Source organism: Mesitornis unicolor, unplaced genomic scaffold (genome assembly GCF_000695765.1).
Source record: "Mesitornis unicolor isolate BGI_N332 unplaced genomic scaffold, ASM69576v1 scaffold53651, whole genome shotgun sequence".
Lineage (NCBI taxonomy): Eukaryota > Metazoa > Chordata > Aves > Mesitornithiformes > Mesitornithidae > Mesitornis > Mesitornis unicolor.
Window position 1 is genome coordinate 4639 of NW_010165473.1, and position 15792 is coordinate 20430.

General features: G+C 41.9%; 1 protein-coding gene across 1 annotated transcript; it reads right to left on the bottom strand.

Annotated features, from left to right (window-relative positions):
• Positions 1–1099: 1099 nt before the first annotated feature.
• Positions 1100–15547, bottom strand: LOC104535797 (gamma-crystallin B-like; the record flags this gene model as incomplete). The annotated part of the gene is given in 3 exon segments (XM_010194620.1): positions 1100–1375; positions 1378–1581; positions 15530–15547. Coding segments are annotated over 3 exon segments (498 nt in total), but the record flags the coding sequence as incomplete, so codon positions are not given.
• Positions 15548–15792: the final 245 nt, after the last annotated feature.

Sequence of the window (15792 nt, forward strand, 5' to 3'; positions counted from 1 at the left end):
TTGATTTGGGGAAGGATGCCAATAAAGGGAACTAACTAAAGGGAAATGGGCTTAGAAAAGCTCCAACTGCTGCTAGAGGTGGGATTCTTGCAAAATGTTAGCACTGTGGCCTCCCAGAAGTTAGGTGTTGGCTGCACCACAGTGCCTGCTTCTGAATGGGTTGTGAAACCAAGGCTGTGATCTTCCCTGTGCCCTTGTGATTTCTCCAGGGACTCTGCTAGCCTAACTCCTGACACAGAAAGGGCATAGAGACCTGAATGATGGCTTGTGCTGTAAAACTTGAAAGCAGAGTTTTAAAGACCCAACCATGTTATGTAAACAGTGTGCTGTATGTGTGAAACTTGGATACTGAAGGGGTTATAGGCTCTTTAACATAATGGGTCTCTCTTCTGATTTCTAATCCCAGACCCTAGAGAAAGGTGCTACTTCTCTGTGCTATGGAGGGTCAATGTGAGTTCATGTCTGCAGTGTGAGGTCCTGGCTAAACAAAAGAGCACAGTGTAGGCCCTGAACTGGAAATAGGAGTGATGCAGTCTTATGTAGAACTCTGGACTCAATGCCAAATGGCAGCAGGAACTATTGGGCAGCAGGAACTATTGGGCATCAGGACTGGTTTGGTTTTTTTCATCATGAAATGAATAAGCAACTGAAAGATATATTTGGATATCTGTAGCATTACAGATAGTCATTGACAGAAATAACTTCTTGGTCCCACATGGACTCACTTTCAGGTGGATTTTTGGATTTTCATGATCATAAATTAATGTATTTAATTTTTTTCCTATAAGGTCTGAAAGAATATTTTTCTTCAAAGATGCTGTTTTTAAATTGATTTGAGACTGCAAATAATTCAGGTTGGCAATTCAGATGCAAGTTTCCTTTGAGCTTGGGTGTTATTCATCACCAGTCCATCTTCACTAACTTCAGGGGAATTTTTCCTACCAGTAAAGCAAGCACAGGCTCTGAAGCCCACTGTAGTGAAGACAGTTTCTGAATCTGCCGGGCTTTAAATCAAAGGCTAAAAGTATTGCAAGAAATGGGAACCTAACAAATGTAGGCTTTGAAACTCCTTGGCCTTCATAATGTGCTAATGGCGCTACTAATTGACATATACATTGGGAACGTGCTGGTTAGGAAAGATCCATTGTTGGTTGGAAGGCTTTGGCATGGCAGCTTTGGCAGTCATGGCACCCCAATTGGTGAATTGTCTGTACTCACTAGGCCTCAGGAGGTACTGCTGTCCTTGGCAGTGTGGCTGTTCAGCAAAAACCGAGCTTCCTTCAAGTATGTTACAAGACTGGATGTCCCTGTAGTGAAAGTCATCCTGGAGAGAAGAGCAGTTTTCCATGAACTCTAACATGCTGCCTCCAAAGTGTCAATGGAGTCATTGAAGCCCATCCAGTCAAGGTAGTCAGGATATTCTCCCTTCCTTGCGAAGTACTGATGGCCTATGTAGTTTGGACATTCATAGATCATCCAGCAGCCAGTTTGCACCTTGATAGAGCTGTAGTGGTTGAAGTGAACATGCAGGTCTGTCTGGTCTGTGGTGGCTTCCCAGGAATGGTCCTCAAAGTCCCTGTCCTTGAAGAAAGTGATCTTCAATAAACCAAAGTCACACTGGAAAGTACTTGAAAGCTGGCTTTTTTTATTTGCCTGGATTATACAAAACAATCCAAAGACTGCAAGGGTCCATAGAGGTGCTTCTACTAGGCTGAAAGAACAGCAAAGCCCTTATGTCCATTTTCTGTAGGATCCACAGACAGTTACTGGTGTCTTAATTTCTCTAGTACTGTAAATGACAGGTAGATGTCCTTTTGGGACTCTGGGAAGTGGAGGGCAACTTTCAGCATGATTTCATGCTGGAAATAGCCAGTCAGCAGCTTCATAACAAGTTTTCTGAGCATTTGGAGAAAGTGTAACCCAAATTACTCTTTCACTGAAAGCTCCATGGATGGCTTCTGTGTCCACACAATCATTCAACTTTGTGACCATCTCCTGCACCCAGTCGTGGGCTCCTAGAGATCTTCTCCAATGTAGAATACAAAGGAAGGAATAATTCTCCTATATCTGAATTGTGCTGAAGCTGGCGTGTTTTTTACACAGCTCTAGTTATGCTTTTGATGGATGTTGTAAGTGGCATCACTCCTGTCAGCCTCTCTTAGAATTGCTTCCTCAGCTGGGAAATTGTAACCTTTAACACTGAAAGCAGATTAAGAGAAGAGTGAATTTAAGTCTAACAGTTGCTTCTGAATACCTCCATGCTTTCTTTGGATCAAAAGTTACTTCTTCCTGATGGTTAATGCTAAGCAAATTGAATTCAATTACAGAAAAAATTCTATGTGCAGGCTTGTGCTTGCATTTCTCAAAGATCTTTGACAAGCTAGGAAGTGTTATATGCTTTTGATCTTCCTGTGATCATGCTTGCTGTGTGGAGTCAGCTTGTCTTTAGGGTCCCACATGGTCCTTCATAGTCTAGTGGGCATTGGGCCTGGTGATGAAGTGGTGGAACTTAAGACAACAGAGAAGGGGCAGTGATATGTGAATTCCTTATTGTAGCTACAAATGTAGAGTAACCATCGTGATTCAGACCAGTGGTCCAGCTAGTCAAGTAACATGGCAGCAACCGTGTCCATAAGTAGGCACTGAGGGAAGGGTAGATATGAAACAAATACATACAATACTTTGTTCAAACTTCAAGACAAGTATTTTTAGCTCAAGAGGTTTTCTGGGTGGTTAATAAGCTTCAGTTGACTTGTCCTCCAAGTTCTCATCCAGCTACTCCTTGAACTCTGTAGACTTTCCACTCCCCTATGCCACAGATGGGCTGTGCAATGCAGGAAGGGCTGTGGCTTGATCTTAATCTTTGGAGCCAAAGTATCTTGTTAGCCAAATGGTATCCATGGTATCCATGATCTGAGGAGTCAGGTTCTTTACATCTGTTCCAACTGCCCTTAACTAGTATACTGTTATGACAGCTGCTTTTACGTGGAGATTGACTGCTTTTGCACCCCAGAAAAATTCAAGCATAGGGATAATCTGAGAAGAGCAGTGAGTGTCTGTGTAGAGAAACATACTCTGCATGCCAGCAACTGTAGTGCCTGCTACTAACCACAAAACAAGCTACAGGAACGTAGAAGACTTATCAGCAAAAATATGGATGCTCTCTGTGAATTCCCAGTGCTTCTCCCCTCTAGCACCCTTGTTCTTAATGTCTGCTTGAGATTCTCTGAGCATTTGGAAACAGAAGCAAGTAAAACGTCTCAGTGCTCCTTGAAAACGAGGAATTGCCACCATTCCTGTCTCAGGTGGATAACTTTGGAGAGGTTTAGCCACACTTATACTCTAGGACACAGCAGAGTCAAGAATCCAGACATCCTAACTATTGCACTGATAGCTGAATAGTGCATATCTGTTCATTCTTGCCTTTGACCAAAGGAATGCCAGCGTGTAACCTACACATCACTATGTAGACTTATTTCTCAGTTGCACTAATTGAATTAGATACTTTGTTGGAGTGCATAGGCATATATTCATTGTTGTCTGGGGAGCTCGCCTGTTTTTTCTTTATTTTATTCTTGCTGAAGGCAAATGAAATATTTTGGTTCCCTGTTCTAAGCAGGCAAGTAGATACTGTGCTTGAATTGCTATGTTACTTTGCAAGCCTTGGTTAAGCATGCTAACCTCAGCATGCTAATGCACTTATTACTTACATGGTGCAATTCCTATAAATGCAAAGTATTAGGCATTTGTGAACAAGAGGAAACATGCCTTTTCACACCTCTGCCTTGAGAGCTGAATTGTTCATGCTCAATTTCTCTCTGACTTAAGCATGGTGTCCTTATGTACACCAGACACTTGCAGTAGCTGAACAGAAAGGTCAGGCAGAAGGGCAGAGATAGTGTCCCATGTAAAAAAAGAAAGGACAAGAAGGACAAAAAGTAGTTCTATTTTCCTCTCTAGTGTTGTCAGGGAAAGGCTGGTGAGGATTACTAACAGGCTATTACTGATGGGTCATGTGAGCGTGAAATAATGGCTAAATGAGGTCCCTGACATTAGGAATTGGAGATGTGAGTTTTAAGCAGTCAGTCTCACTGTTGTAGAAGTTGCTTGGTTTTATTCAAGGACTTCATTATCCAAATGTTTACTAGGCAAGACAAAATCAAAGCCTACCATTTAAAGCCCAGATGAAATGATTAAAATTAAACACGTACTAGATAAGGTTGCAGAGTGTCCTAATAGTTTTGTGCTTTCTGTACTGCTTTCTCTCTCCAAAGGTCTCCAGCACCTTGCTGAAGAGCAGTAGTATATTTGCCGAGATATGCCTGGAAAAAAATATCTAGACTCCACTACCTAAATGAGAAGAGGTATCTTAAGATGTGTTAACTGTGTTTTGTTATATTTTGTTATGGCTTTCATTCATTATTGCACAGAGCGCCAGCTGGCACAGGATTCAGTGATGATTAGTAGGCATATACATAATTACTTGAATGATAATTAATGCAGCCATAGGCTTTTTCCAGCACAAGATGTCCTGTTTTTAATGCACAATGGTATGCTTATTTAATTCCTTTTGCAGGATAGCCTGGCAATTGAGGGATTTGGCTCAATCTCCTGCTGCAGCAGATCAGTGCAGCTCTGAAGTCAGTAGAGGCAGGGCGATTGACACCAGCTAAACATCTAGTTCATGAAGTACAGGTTCATTAAAACATGCTGTAAAAAGGTGGTGTTATTTAAGGATCTGGAAAAATTCTTTCTAGAGGAATCAGTTGGGGTAAGACTGGAAAGCTTTGCTGCACTGGTGGTAGCATGGAGCACCTTCTTTGCATGAAGAACTTGATGCCAAATATAGTTGTTCTGAGTTCCTCTGCATCTTTCTGTCCTTTTCCTCCTCAGTTAGTACTTCACTGGATGTAACTATTAATGGGACCTACTTTTCTGTTCCATAGTACACAATAATTTAAATAACTGTTAAAAGACCAACTGCATATTTTTAACCCTGGTAAGTATGGAGCTGAAATCTATTCGTAGATCAAAACTTGTAAACCCAGGGAACACTTAGATGAAAGAATCAGACTTTCCCATTAATAGCTATATCCAGTGAAGTAATGACTGAGGAGATCTACACTTATCAGGGTTAGCAATATCCAGTTAGACATTCAACGGTTATTTAAATATTATCATGTACTCTGGAACAGATAGATAGCTGAATATTTTTTAAATATTCCCCTCTCCCCCTAAAATGTGAGAGGAATTGGATTTCCCTCTGGCCTGCACAACTTTTGTTTGTAGTACTGAAGGAACATTCATTTGAGCAAGGATTTTGGAATGCATTCACTGTTTATTTAGCATGGGAGCAACAACTCAGTGCAAGTCAGCCAGCCTCTGCAAAGAGACAATTTTGGCACTTATTGCACCCCAGTCAAGGAGTATTCTGTATTCCCTGGGTTTCAGTAAACACTGACACCCCTGGAGTTGGGCACTTCATACAAGATCAAGAGACACCTAAAACACTGAGAGAACAGATCTCAGGGAAACAGATGTAACCTGGGACTGATGGGCAGTAATCAGTGAGCTTCTCTTTTCATAGAGCTCAGTCTTGTAGGAAACAGAATTCTGCAATGGCAAATGGCAAAAATGTAGGAAATTATGGACATTTATCTGCTTCTGGCACTACTGAACAAGACAGACATACAGGAAAGGGCAACTTTCCCAGCTGCTATGTGCATTTCTGAGAAATTGTGTTCTATTCTGAAGGTGAGATTGTGAAGATATTCACTCTTTTGAAGCTAATAGAGGAGGTTTAATTCTTACCTACATGGAGGAGTTTAGGATTGCCAGGAAATGAGTACGATCACATCTGTGGTAGAAATGCTTTATGATTTGAAGAAATTGGATTCATAAGGACTCTACGTTGTGACAATAGGAGAAAATGTATTCATGTAACTTTGAGATAATCTGTGTTGCTTACTTGTGACCAAGCATGAATAATGTGGCATTTTCAGAATTATGCTACTAAAAGACCTTTACCGTGTTACTTCATATGCTCCCATTATTTACTGGTGCGTAGGCAATTGCCATGTGGCAAACTGCTGAGCTATGTAAAGCCTAGGCCTGTGGAGTGTTCCTGCTGCTATGGCTAATACTGTATAGTATATCTTACTAACCAGAACTCCCTTAGTAAATATTAATTCTTTGCCTGATTTCAACCAACACAGCTTTTATGTTACTAAAGCTGTACCCATTGCAAATCTGATTGAACATGTTCTTGTGTAATTGAATCACAGAATATTATAGTCATGAGCAAGTTGCATGCATCAGCCCACAGCAGAGTTTTATATAGCTGGCCCTGCTAGTCCTCTCCTGGGCAATGTGAAAGCATTCTCTACCTAGAAATAATCACTTAGCTTTCTTTTAGCATCTCCAAGTTATGAACGCCCCCTGGAAATAGCACTGATAATAAACAGATTATTTCCTTCATCTTCAGTGAAACTTTGTATTGCCTTACTGAACTTTGCCCATCTCTTGAGTTACTTGAAGAGACTGTATGACTATATTCTTAAAGCATAAACTATACCTAACTTCTTAAACTGTGATACACTGACTAGTAGAGCTCACTTGTAGGATTACATAGCAAGACCTGATGGAGTTGCAAAGACTGAACCACTTCTGGAAGTCAGGAGACTCTCTCTTTTAAAAAAAGTACTGAATTTGGGCTCTTGTAAATCATCCAGCTGCCTCTTTCCACCTAGATGGAATTGCATTGTTTCACATAAGACTGCAGGTCAAGGTGGTCACTGCTACATTCATAACAGTGGCTCCAGAAGCACTTGTCACCATAAAAAAGTGATCTGCAACATAAACATTTGCAAACACTCATAGGCCATCCTAAAGTCTGTGTCAGAGCAGGGTACTGGCAGACTGGGGCTTCCACTCATATTTCCCTCATGTTGCTGAGGTGAAAGCTGAGAGCTGTGAGCAAACACTGTGGTTGCTTTCATATGCCATAGTCCCAAAGCTGCATCTGCAAAAAGTAACCAAAAAGAGCCCATTCTAATTTGTGGGGAGATCTCATGTTTTGTCTTTATTGTAGTTATGGCATTTATTGCATTTACCATGTGGGACTCCTATTTTTCTGGATTTTGGGCTGCATTTGCTGATGCTATGTGCAAGAGAATTATTGTGTAACTGTGGAGTGTACTACACTATCAGCTGGTGTCAACTGCTTCATGTGATGCATCTGACACAATGGGGGTGTGTGCATAAGAATGGTTCCTAACAGAACCTCCTCTGCTTGAAAGCTATTGAGCTCAGTGAATCTAAGCAGTTTCTGGTGTAGATCTGTTCCTCTTCTTCCCCTCTTTGTGTCAATTACCTCTTGCCTGAGTTTGTCCCATTATAATCTTTCCTTTTGTGAGAACAGATCACAGAATCATAAATGGTTTTGGTTGGAAAAAACCTTTAAGGTCATTGAGTCCAACCAACGATTAATTTTGCTTCAGTTTCAATTTTTTGTCATCTCCTTTCTTCTGGAAACAGGAAAAGACTCCATCTCATGTAGTGTTGTTAGCTTTTGCCTACTAATCCCTTCTATTGTATACAGATTTTAACACAGACATGTTAGGAGGAAATAGTGATTAAAAGTTTTGGTCCCTTCCTGTTGTGTGGCTAACTGCTGCATCCCTGAAGACTAAAAATATTAAAATCAAATGGTTCTTATCAGATGTTTATTAGATTATCTGAATTACTGGCTAACATTGCAAATGAGTTTGGGTCAGTTGGTTCAATTTTTTCTCCTTTGAAAGTCTGCTTTAAAAAATTCAAAGGGAGCAAGCTGCATTAAACTGAAGTTACTCTATCAGGAACAAGGAAGGATTGTTGTTTAATGCTAAAGCAGAGCGCTTTAACACTGAAGCACAGCTAATAGGTGTAGTCCTCCACTTAGGAACTCTTCCTCTGTAATATTTTTCTTGTTTGGTGCAACACTGGAACAAACCTTGACTTGTTCTGTTTCTTGCAATGAAATCTTAGACTCTTAATGACAAACTGCTTCATGGAATATGCAAAGCTGCTTATACAAATGTCTTTTATCACCAGTAGGTGAAGCTTCAGATCAAAAGGAACTACTTCACTCTGAAACCAGATTTATAATCTTATGCATTTGGAGAAGCTCATTCAAGCATATAAAAACCTTGTCAACATGATTCATCAGTTAACTTGGCATGCAGATTAACACCTTTGTAGATCTAATTTATTTAAGAGAGTTCTATTTGCAACTACATAATCTGCACCTCCAGTGGAACAAATGAGTGTCTATGGCTGTGAGGAGGGAGACCAGGGCAAGGTTTGGGACGCATAGTGGAGCGCAGCTTTACTTACAAGGTTTCAGGGCAAAGAAAAGGGCTTTAAGTGCTGTAGCAAGAAAGGAAAGACAGGAGTGTCTTCTGAGGAAATGGATAGGAAGAATATGAAACCTGCAACTTCACATCCTTCCATCACAAACCACTTCACTGATACGGTTTTTAACTGTATCCTTATTAAATGACAGGGGTTAATGTACACTCACCATTTCTAAACAGGTTAGATACCCTCCTGTCCTCTTTGGTATATTCAACCCTGTGCTTCCAAGATTTCTGGGTTACCTCAGACCACCTAACTTCACTTTGTTGTTGGATTTCCTTCTCATGATGTTTGCTTGACTGTTGACTTGATGTATTGTTGCTGTTACTGTAAGTGCTCTGTTCAAGTCTTGTTTTGTCTGCAGGCTGGATGGGTTGCTGACCTGGACTCAGTGGAACTGGCAACAGGAAGTGTGAGCATGCAAGAATACAGAAAGCGCAAAGTCGTCACAGTGCTTTAATGTTACATTTGACTCTATTTCTGAGAGTAATCCCTTATGTATAGAATCATAGAATCATTTAGATTGGAAAAGGCCTTTAAGATAGCATCCAACTGTATGGCAAATCACAGAATCACAGAATCACAGAATGTTAGGGATTGGAAGGGACCTCAAAAGATCATCTAGTCCAATCCCCCTGCCGGAGCAGGAACACCTAGATGAGGTTGCACAGGAAGGCGTCCAGGCGGGTTTTGAATGTCTCCAGAGAAGGAGACTCCACAACCTCTCTGGGCAGCCTCTTCCAGTGCTCTGTCACCCTCACTGAGAAGAAGTTTCTTCTCAAATTTAAGTGGAACCTCCTGTGTTCCAGCTTGTGCCCATTACCTCTTGTCCTATCATTGTTTGTCACCGAGAAGAGCCTGGCTCCATCCTCGTGACACTCACCCTTTAAATATTTATAAACATGAATGAGGTAAACTGGTGGGTAGATCTTTGGGATGATGAATGATGTAGAGGAACAGTTACTGCTGCATAGATTGCACACAAGTTCTTTGAACAAGGGATGTTAAGGTAAATCCCCATGAAAGGCCATGAAATCTAGCCCTGGATGTCTTGAATCATACAACAATACCACGTACTTGCTTCACCTGAGTGGACAATGTGTTTAGCACTGGCAGTAGGAATACCTGAGTGCAAGTACCTGGAGATCACTTCTGTAACAGCACCTGACCTTGTGACAGTCTATGCTGAATCTGGCAGTTGGTGTGTTCTCTGACTCTGTTTTGCTCCAAACAAACTCCTTTTTGGAGCCAGTCTGGACTAGTTCCTGTTTTGTTTTTTCCTCTAACTATTCTTAGACATAGAAAATGCAGCAGAGATGTTTTGTCTTTCAACCATGACTCCCCCTGTGGAGCCAGCATCGCTTACATTGTTTTAGAGAGATTGAGTAAAACCAAATTTCTCATTGCTTTTGCTGCTGGCTGCCTCTTGAAGATATATAGTCTTATGCACTTAATACATTAGATTCTATCCTGATAAAAGGGATTCTTTTTGGAACAGATTGGTTATATTTTTGCCCCACAGATAAACCAATCTCTTGCACAAAATGGGTATTTTGCCATTCCAGGATAGATGCTGGATATTCTTACCTGATGTTTGACTAGGAAAAAGCTCTTCACCAAAATGAGAATTTTCTGGAATAGCTAGAGAATCAGTAGTGACGTGTTTGAAGTCAGGATTACTGTGGCAGAAATGAGGGAGAAATTTGGGCTCGATTGCATGGACAGTGCTCTAGTAACTCTGGCTACCGTCTAAAGGCTCTGATTTACAAGCTTGTGTAGGGCAGTTTAAGAAATTAGCACCTCTGGTTCTGCAGGCAGGTAACTGCACAGATATCTGTGTCTCAGCTGCTGTGTTGTTCACAGCCAAGAGTGTTAGTTGAAACCTTCACTGATTGAAGGGTTTTAAAACAGGCTATGAATTGCAGCACCAAGTTGCCACCATGAATTCTGCTAGTGGACTCAGTCTCTCAGGGTACACTGGGCAGCTCCTATACTGCCAGAGGAAAAGTGGATGATGCCTTCTTCAGTTCCTCAGTTGCTGCACAAGGCCTCAGTACCATGATTTCAGGTCCTCAGAAAGGACAGACCCAGAATGGTCTCTTAGCTTTCCCACTGCGGATGGCAGTGCAGTGGTAGGCATCAACTGTATGCATGTGACATCTGGTGCTAAGTGTGCACATATGATCAAAACTCTCTTCTGGGTACTGCAGAACAAATTAGTGACTCTGCATCTTATCTAAGCTCTGAACTATGTCTGCTGCTTATTGTGTATCTGAGAAAAGAATCACAGAATCACAGAATCGCAGAACGTTAGGGATTGGAAGGGACCTCAAAAGATCATCCAGTCCAATCCCCCTGCCGGAGCAGGAACATCTAGATGAGGTTACACAGGAAGGCGTCCAGGCGGGTTTTGAATGTCTCCAGAGAAGGAGACTCCACAACCTCTCTGGGCAGCCTGGTCCAGTGCTCTGTCACCCTCACTGAGAAGAAGTTTCTTCTCAAATTTAAGTGGAACCTCCTGTGTTCCAGTTTGTGTCCGTTACCCCTTGTCTTGTCATTGTTTGTCACCGAGAAGAGCCTGGCTCCATCCTCGTGACACTCACCCTTTAAATATTTATAAACATGAATGAGGTCTCCCCTCAGTCTCCTCTTCTGCAAACTAAAGAGACCCAGCTCCCTCAGCCTTTCCGCATAAGGGAGATGCTCCACTCCCTTAATGATCTTTGTAGCCCTACGCTGGACTCTCTCCAGCAGTTCCCTGTCCTTCTTGAACTGAGGGGCCCAGAACTGGACACAATATTCCAGATGTGGTCTCACCAAGAAAAGAGTTTGAAGTTGTCCTGGCTGATTGGTCTCATCACAGCAAAGCCTTTTTTTTTTTTATTTTTTTATTCAGGAGATAATATAGCTTAGCAAAGGAGGAAATTTTAGTCAAGGTGGCAGGAGGCTATTATTCGCCAGTCCCACTGTGCACACATCTGCAAGCACTTTTCAGCTCCCTGATTTTGGCTATCTGAAAATGTGAACATGTGAATGGCAAACCACCTGATCTGTGGGGCTTGATTTTTATGTGCAAACACCAGCCAGCCAACAGGGGAGGGAGAAGTGAAGGGGCAGGTAGTTGCACTTTGAAAATTTAATACTGTTTTTATGCTTATGAGCATAGCAAGATTTCAGTTGCTTACCCCTCTTAGCCAATGTAAAGTCAAGACCATGGCAGTACTCTAACAGCAAAGACAGCACTGGAATAACATGGCTAATCACATATTTGTTAAAGTCTTACTGTTTGTTTTATTGCAGGTCAGTGAACAAAAATCAGTCATGAGATGTTAATCTCTAGCTGTTTAATCTTAACCACCCCCTCACCATTTTTCTCATACTCATGTGCTCAGCAGCAATATCGCTTCCTCTCCTCTTGTAATGACCTCATTTCAAATTACAGTCTCTCTCTGCTGTGGCTTTCAAGAGGTCAGACTGATGCTGTTCGAGTTGGAATGAAATTTACTCAGGTCCTGGCACTGGCTGCTGCTTACTGCTCTGCTGAATTTGTTTGCAGGAACAGAAACCTCTGGTCAGAAGCTGATGTTCTGAGCTCCAGGAAAGAGCCTGTGCTGAATGTGACAGGGCAGGCCTGTCCCAGCAGTGAACACAGGCCATGGCAGAGAGGTAGGAACTGTTAAATGGGATTGGATAGTGCATTCCAGCAAGACTGCTTCCTGCAGAGTGAACTAACCAGGCCAGAACAGCTGACGCTGCAGAAATTCATGACTGAAGAGTTCCCGTGTAAGGGAGGGCCAAGTTGCTGTTGATCTTAAGTTCCCTCTAGCCTTCTCATCCAGTTCCCTTAGGCCTTGAATTTTGGCTTATGTGGCTTGAAAGGAAACTGGTGGGGATACATGGTATGGCAGAGAATCCCCAGCAATATCAGCACAAAGACTCACCAGTTAATCTATAATTTCTGAATGTTGCAAGCTGTGGTTAGGTCTTTCCCCATGGACAGTACATAATGGAAAGGATGGGTGTTTACAGCAACTACATTTTATTTTAGACTTATTTTAACAGGAAATTTGTGGTAAGTTATGTTAAAAAATAATCTGTAAATCTGGTGAGTTGAAAGCAAGCTTTGAGTCCATGAGGACTTCTAAAAGACCCTTTGAATCCCTGATTAAATTTAACCTTTCCCAGGCTTTCTTGTGTAGTGCTGTCATTTGGCACTTCCATAAAAAGGCTCAGTGACTGAGAATCAGCAGGCAGAAGAAGAAAAACAGTTTGGCTTCACCAAAGTTTATTGGGTTTTCCTTGAGCAGATATTTTGCATTAGAGTACAGGACCATCTCCAAGGCATGCGTTAATGCAGTTGTACAATATGTGACCATACATTGGATGGATGTCTATCCCCTGGCTAGAGGTAGCTGGAAATCTTCATTGCTATCATTTTTATACGTAAAGAGGTCTAATGGTGACTCTCTACCCTGCAATTAGTGTTAAACACACCTCTCAGCAGTGAACACTTCTACTGCCCCATTAAGCCCTGAAACTTCTATGGAATTAAGTAGAAAGAGTCCTATAGAAACACTCTATGCTGTGTATCCAGGCTTTCAGACAGAGGAAAAGAGAGAACTATGTGCACCCAACTCTTATCCCAAGACAGAGTTAGTAGAAGGATGAGAGTTGTGACAGCCTACCTAGGAAATGGGGAGTGTTCTTGGGCAGCACAGCATGGACATAACAGACAAACCATTAGAGACCTACAAATGGTTAGGCTTCAGTGCTACACTGGCACTGCAGAGAGGCTTTTTCTTTAGCTCAGTTATTTAAGGAAATAAGAAAGCAGGATGGGTAAAGGGGAGAGCTGAAGAAAATGGGATCATCCTGAGGGGCACAACCCTCATGTCACATGCAGGGAAGCTCATTCTTGCCCCACTCTGGATCATGTGTGGGAGTTGCACACACAGGTACTTCCTGCCTCTGAAGTGCTGCATTCTCTGCTTAGCTCTGTAAAAGTAGCCTGGTGGGCTGAGAAGCAGTAGGGATGCACAGGGAAAATGAAGCAGGACAGTGGTGGCTAAGGAAAGAGGAAGAAACATGAGAGTCTTAGATACAAGATATGAGGGGTAGGAAGGAGGGAATGACTGCTAAGATTTGAAAACAAAAAAACCCCAAAACAAAACACAGGTCGCAAACGTATTGCCAAAGCTAAGGTAGAACACATCAGTTAGCTCACCTACAGCTAAGTGAGGTAGGTATGTGAAGTCTGGATCTTTGTAATGTCTTTGATTCCTTTGCATTCCTTGCTTCTGAATCTGTTCCAGGCTTCTCTGGAGAGATTCCTTGCTTTGCTTCTGCAGCTCCCTGCAGGATGCAAATGTTAATAGGTGCAAGCACAGCATGCAGGGCTGAATCCATCAGGAGAGATGGGGACTGCATGGCAGATCAGCTTCCCTCCTGCTGTGTGACATGTGATGCACATTGAACTCAGAGCTGTGGGGGAGGCCCTTTACTTGGTCAAATATTTACTTGGTCAAATATAGCCCTGCTGCTGGAATGTTTTCTTAGTGTTCCTGCTCAGCTGTGGCAAACAATAGGCTTTAGCAAATCATGGACAATTATAAAGGCAGAGCCTAATTAATGTACATTCTAGGGTAATCTGACATTAGTTGGTTCTTTATGGAGCCAGGATTTTTATAAATTTTTTTAATAGTCTTCAACTATTGTGGGGTTTTTTAACCTAAAAGTGCTAGTAGTGAATGTGTTTTGCGGGAATATTACCCAGAAGATTGCCTTCCATGTGTATGCTGAGTATTACTGGACTTCACTTTTTAGCTTATGAGTGACACCTCCTGCCAAGGTATGATGCAGTTGCTGTGCAAATCCAATTTAGGATAGACACTATATTATAAATTAGTGCTGCTATGAAATATCTCAAACTAAAGAGTGCTGAAAGGGCAGACAAGAAAGGCTTTGTGGGCTCTGAGTGGCCTGAGGTGTCGCTCTAGCTGTGACATTCAGTGGTAGTGTGGTAGTGTAGCAAAACCAGTTTTACTGGCTTGTGTGAATTCTTCAGACCTACTTTAACCTGTTGCTTTGCTCTGGTCAGTGAGTCCAGTTGCTTGCTGTCCTTTTTAGCTCTCCTTGCTGAAAGACCCTTGGTGTTTTGATATGCTGTCGCCATCTGGTACTTGATGCCTTGGGAGGGAAAAAGAGCGTTGCATCATCTTGGCTTTACAGAGCGCCACCAGGCTGGTTTACAGACCTATGGCATAGGATTAGTTGCAATACATGGTTGGAGGTAAGGGATCCCAGCTTCAAACTCTCTAATGCTCCTGAAGTTACTCTCATTTTTGCTGCACTTGGAGAAGAAGTGGGGGAGTCCCACTTGATGAAAGGTGCCACTTGAGAAGTGGCAGACAGTTGGGATAGCAACGGTTATGTCCATCTCAGGCTAAGATGTCCCTTTTCATGAATCAATCAGAAATCTTCTGGATCCTAAATCCCACTAGGATGTGAGGCTCCCTATATATCTAAATATCTTGATACAGCTAGGGCTTGATTTTCAAGGAGATCTAAGCCAAGGGCTTCAGAAGTGATGGGGGATAACAGGAATCTCTACCATTTTATTTTGATGGGAAACAACAGGGAAAAAATATATAATGAAACATGAGATGATCCACAGAAATGGAATTTTGAGATGGGCTGGATTCCAGCTGATTTAGTCTAGGACTCTTAAGGAAGCATAGACTGTACTCCAAGAGTTACTATTAATGAACACAGTAGATTTAACCTCTTAAACTAATTAGGGCTTTGCAAAATAAATTACCCTTAGTTTCCAAATTAAGCAAAGCATTTCTGTTCCTTTCTCACAGAGTGGGAATGATCTTAAGCATATGACTAAAATTAAGCAGCGTTGTTGGCTGAAATAGAAACTGGAGATCCTGATAGCAATGGCTTATCTTCCTCTTCAGAAAACTTTGTAACTTTGCTACCTCATGACCATCAAGGAAGTATCCTCGAGTCCATTAGGGACAGGATCTAGGCAAGCACACAGTAACATAAGATTAAGAAAAGACTGTTTCTGTTCTTCGTCTCTGCTTGCATAACATCAGACTATAAATCAAAGCTAAAAAAACACTACCTCCCAAAAAAACCCCAACCAACCAAAACAAACCAAACAAAAAGCCAACAAAAACCCACCATTGGAAACAGTATGACTAGCTGGAAAACTCCCAAGAAAACATCATTCCTCTGCAGTGTGTACTCAAAATAGAGATTTCTAAAAACATCCTGGGTTGGAAATTCCTAGAGAAAAGGATTCCTGCCCATAAGGAGCAAGACAGTAAGAAATACTGGACGAACAACTGGATGAACAACTGGACGAACGGGTAGTGAGGTGGACTA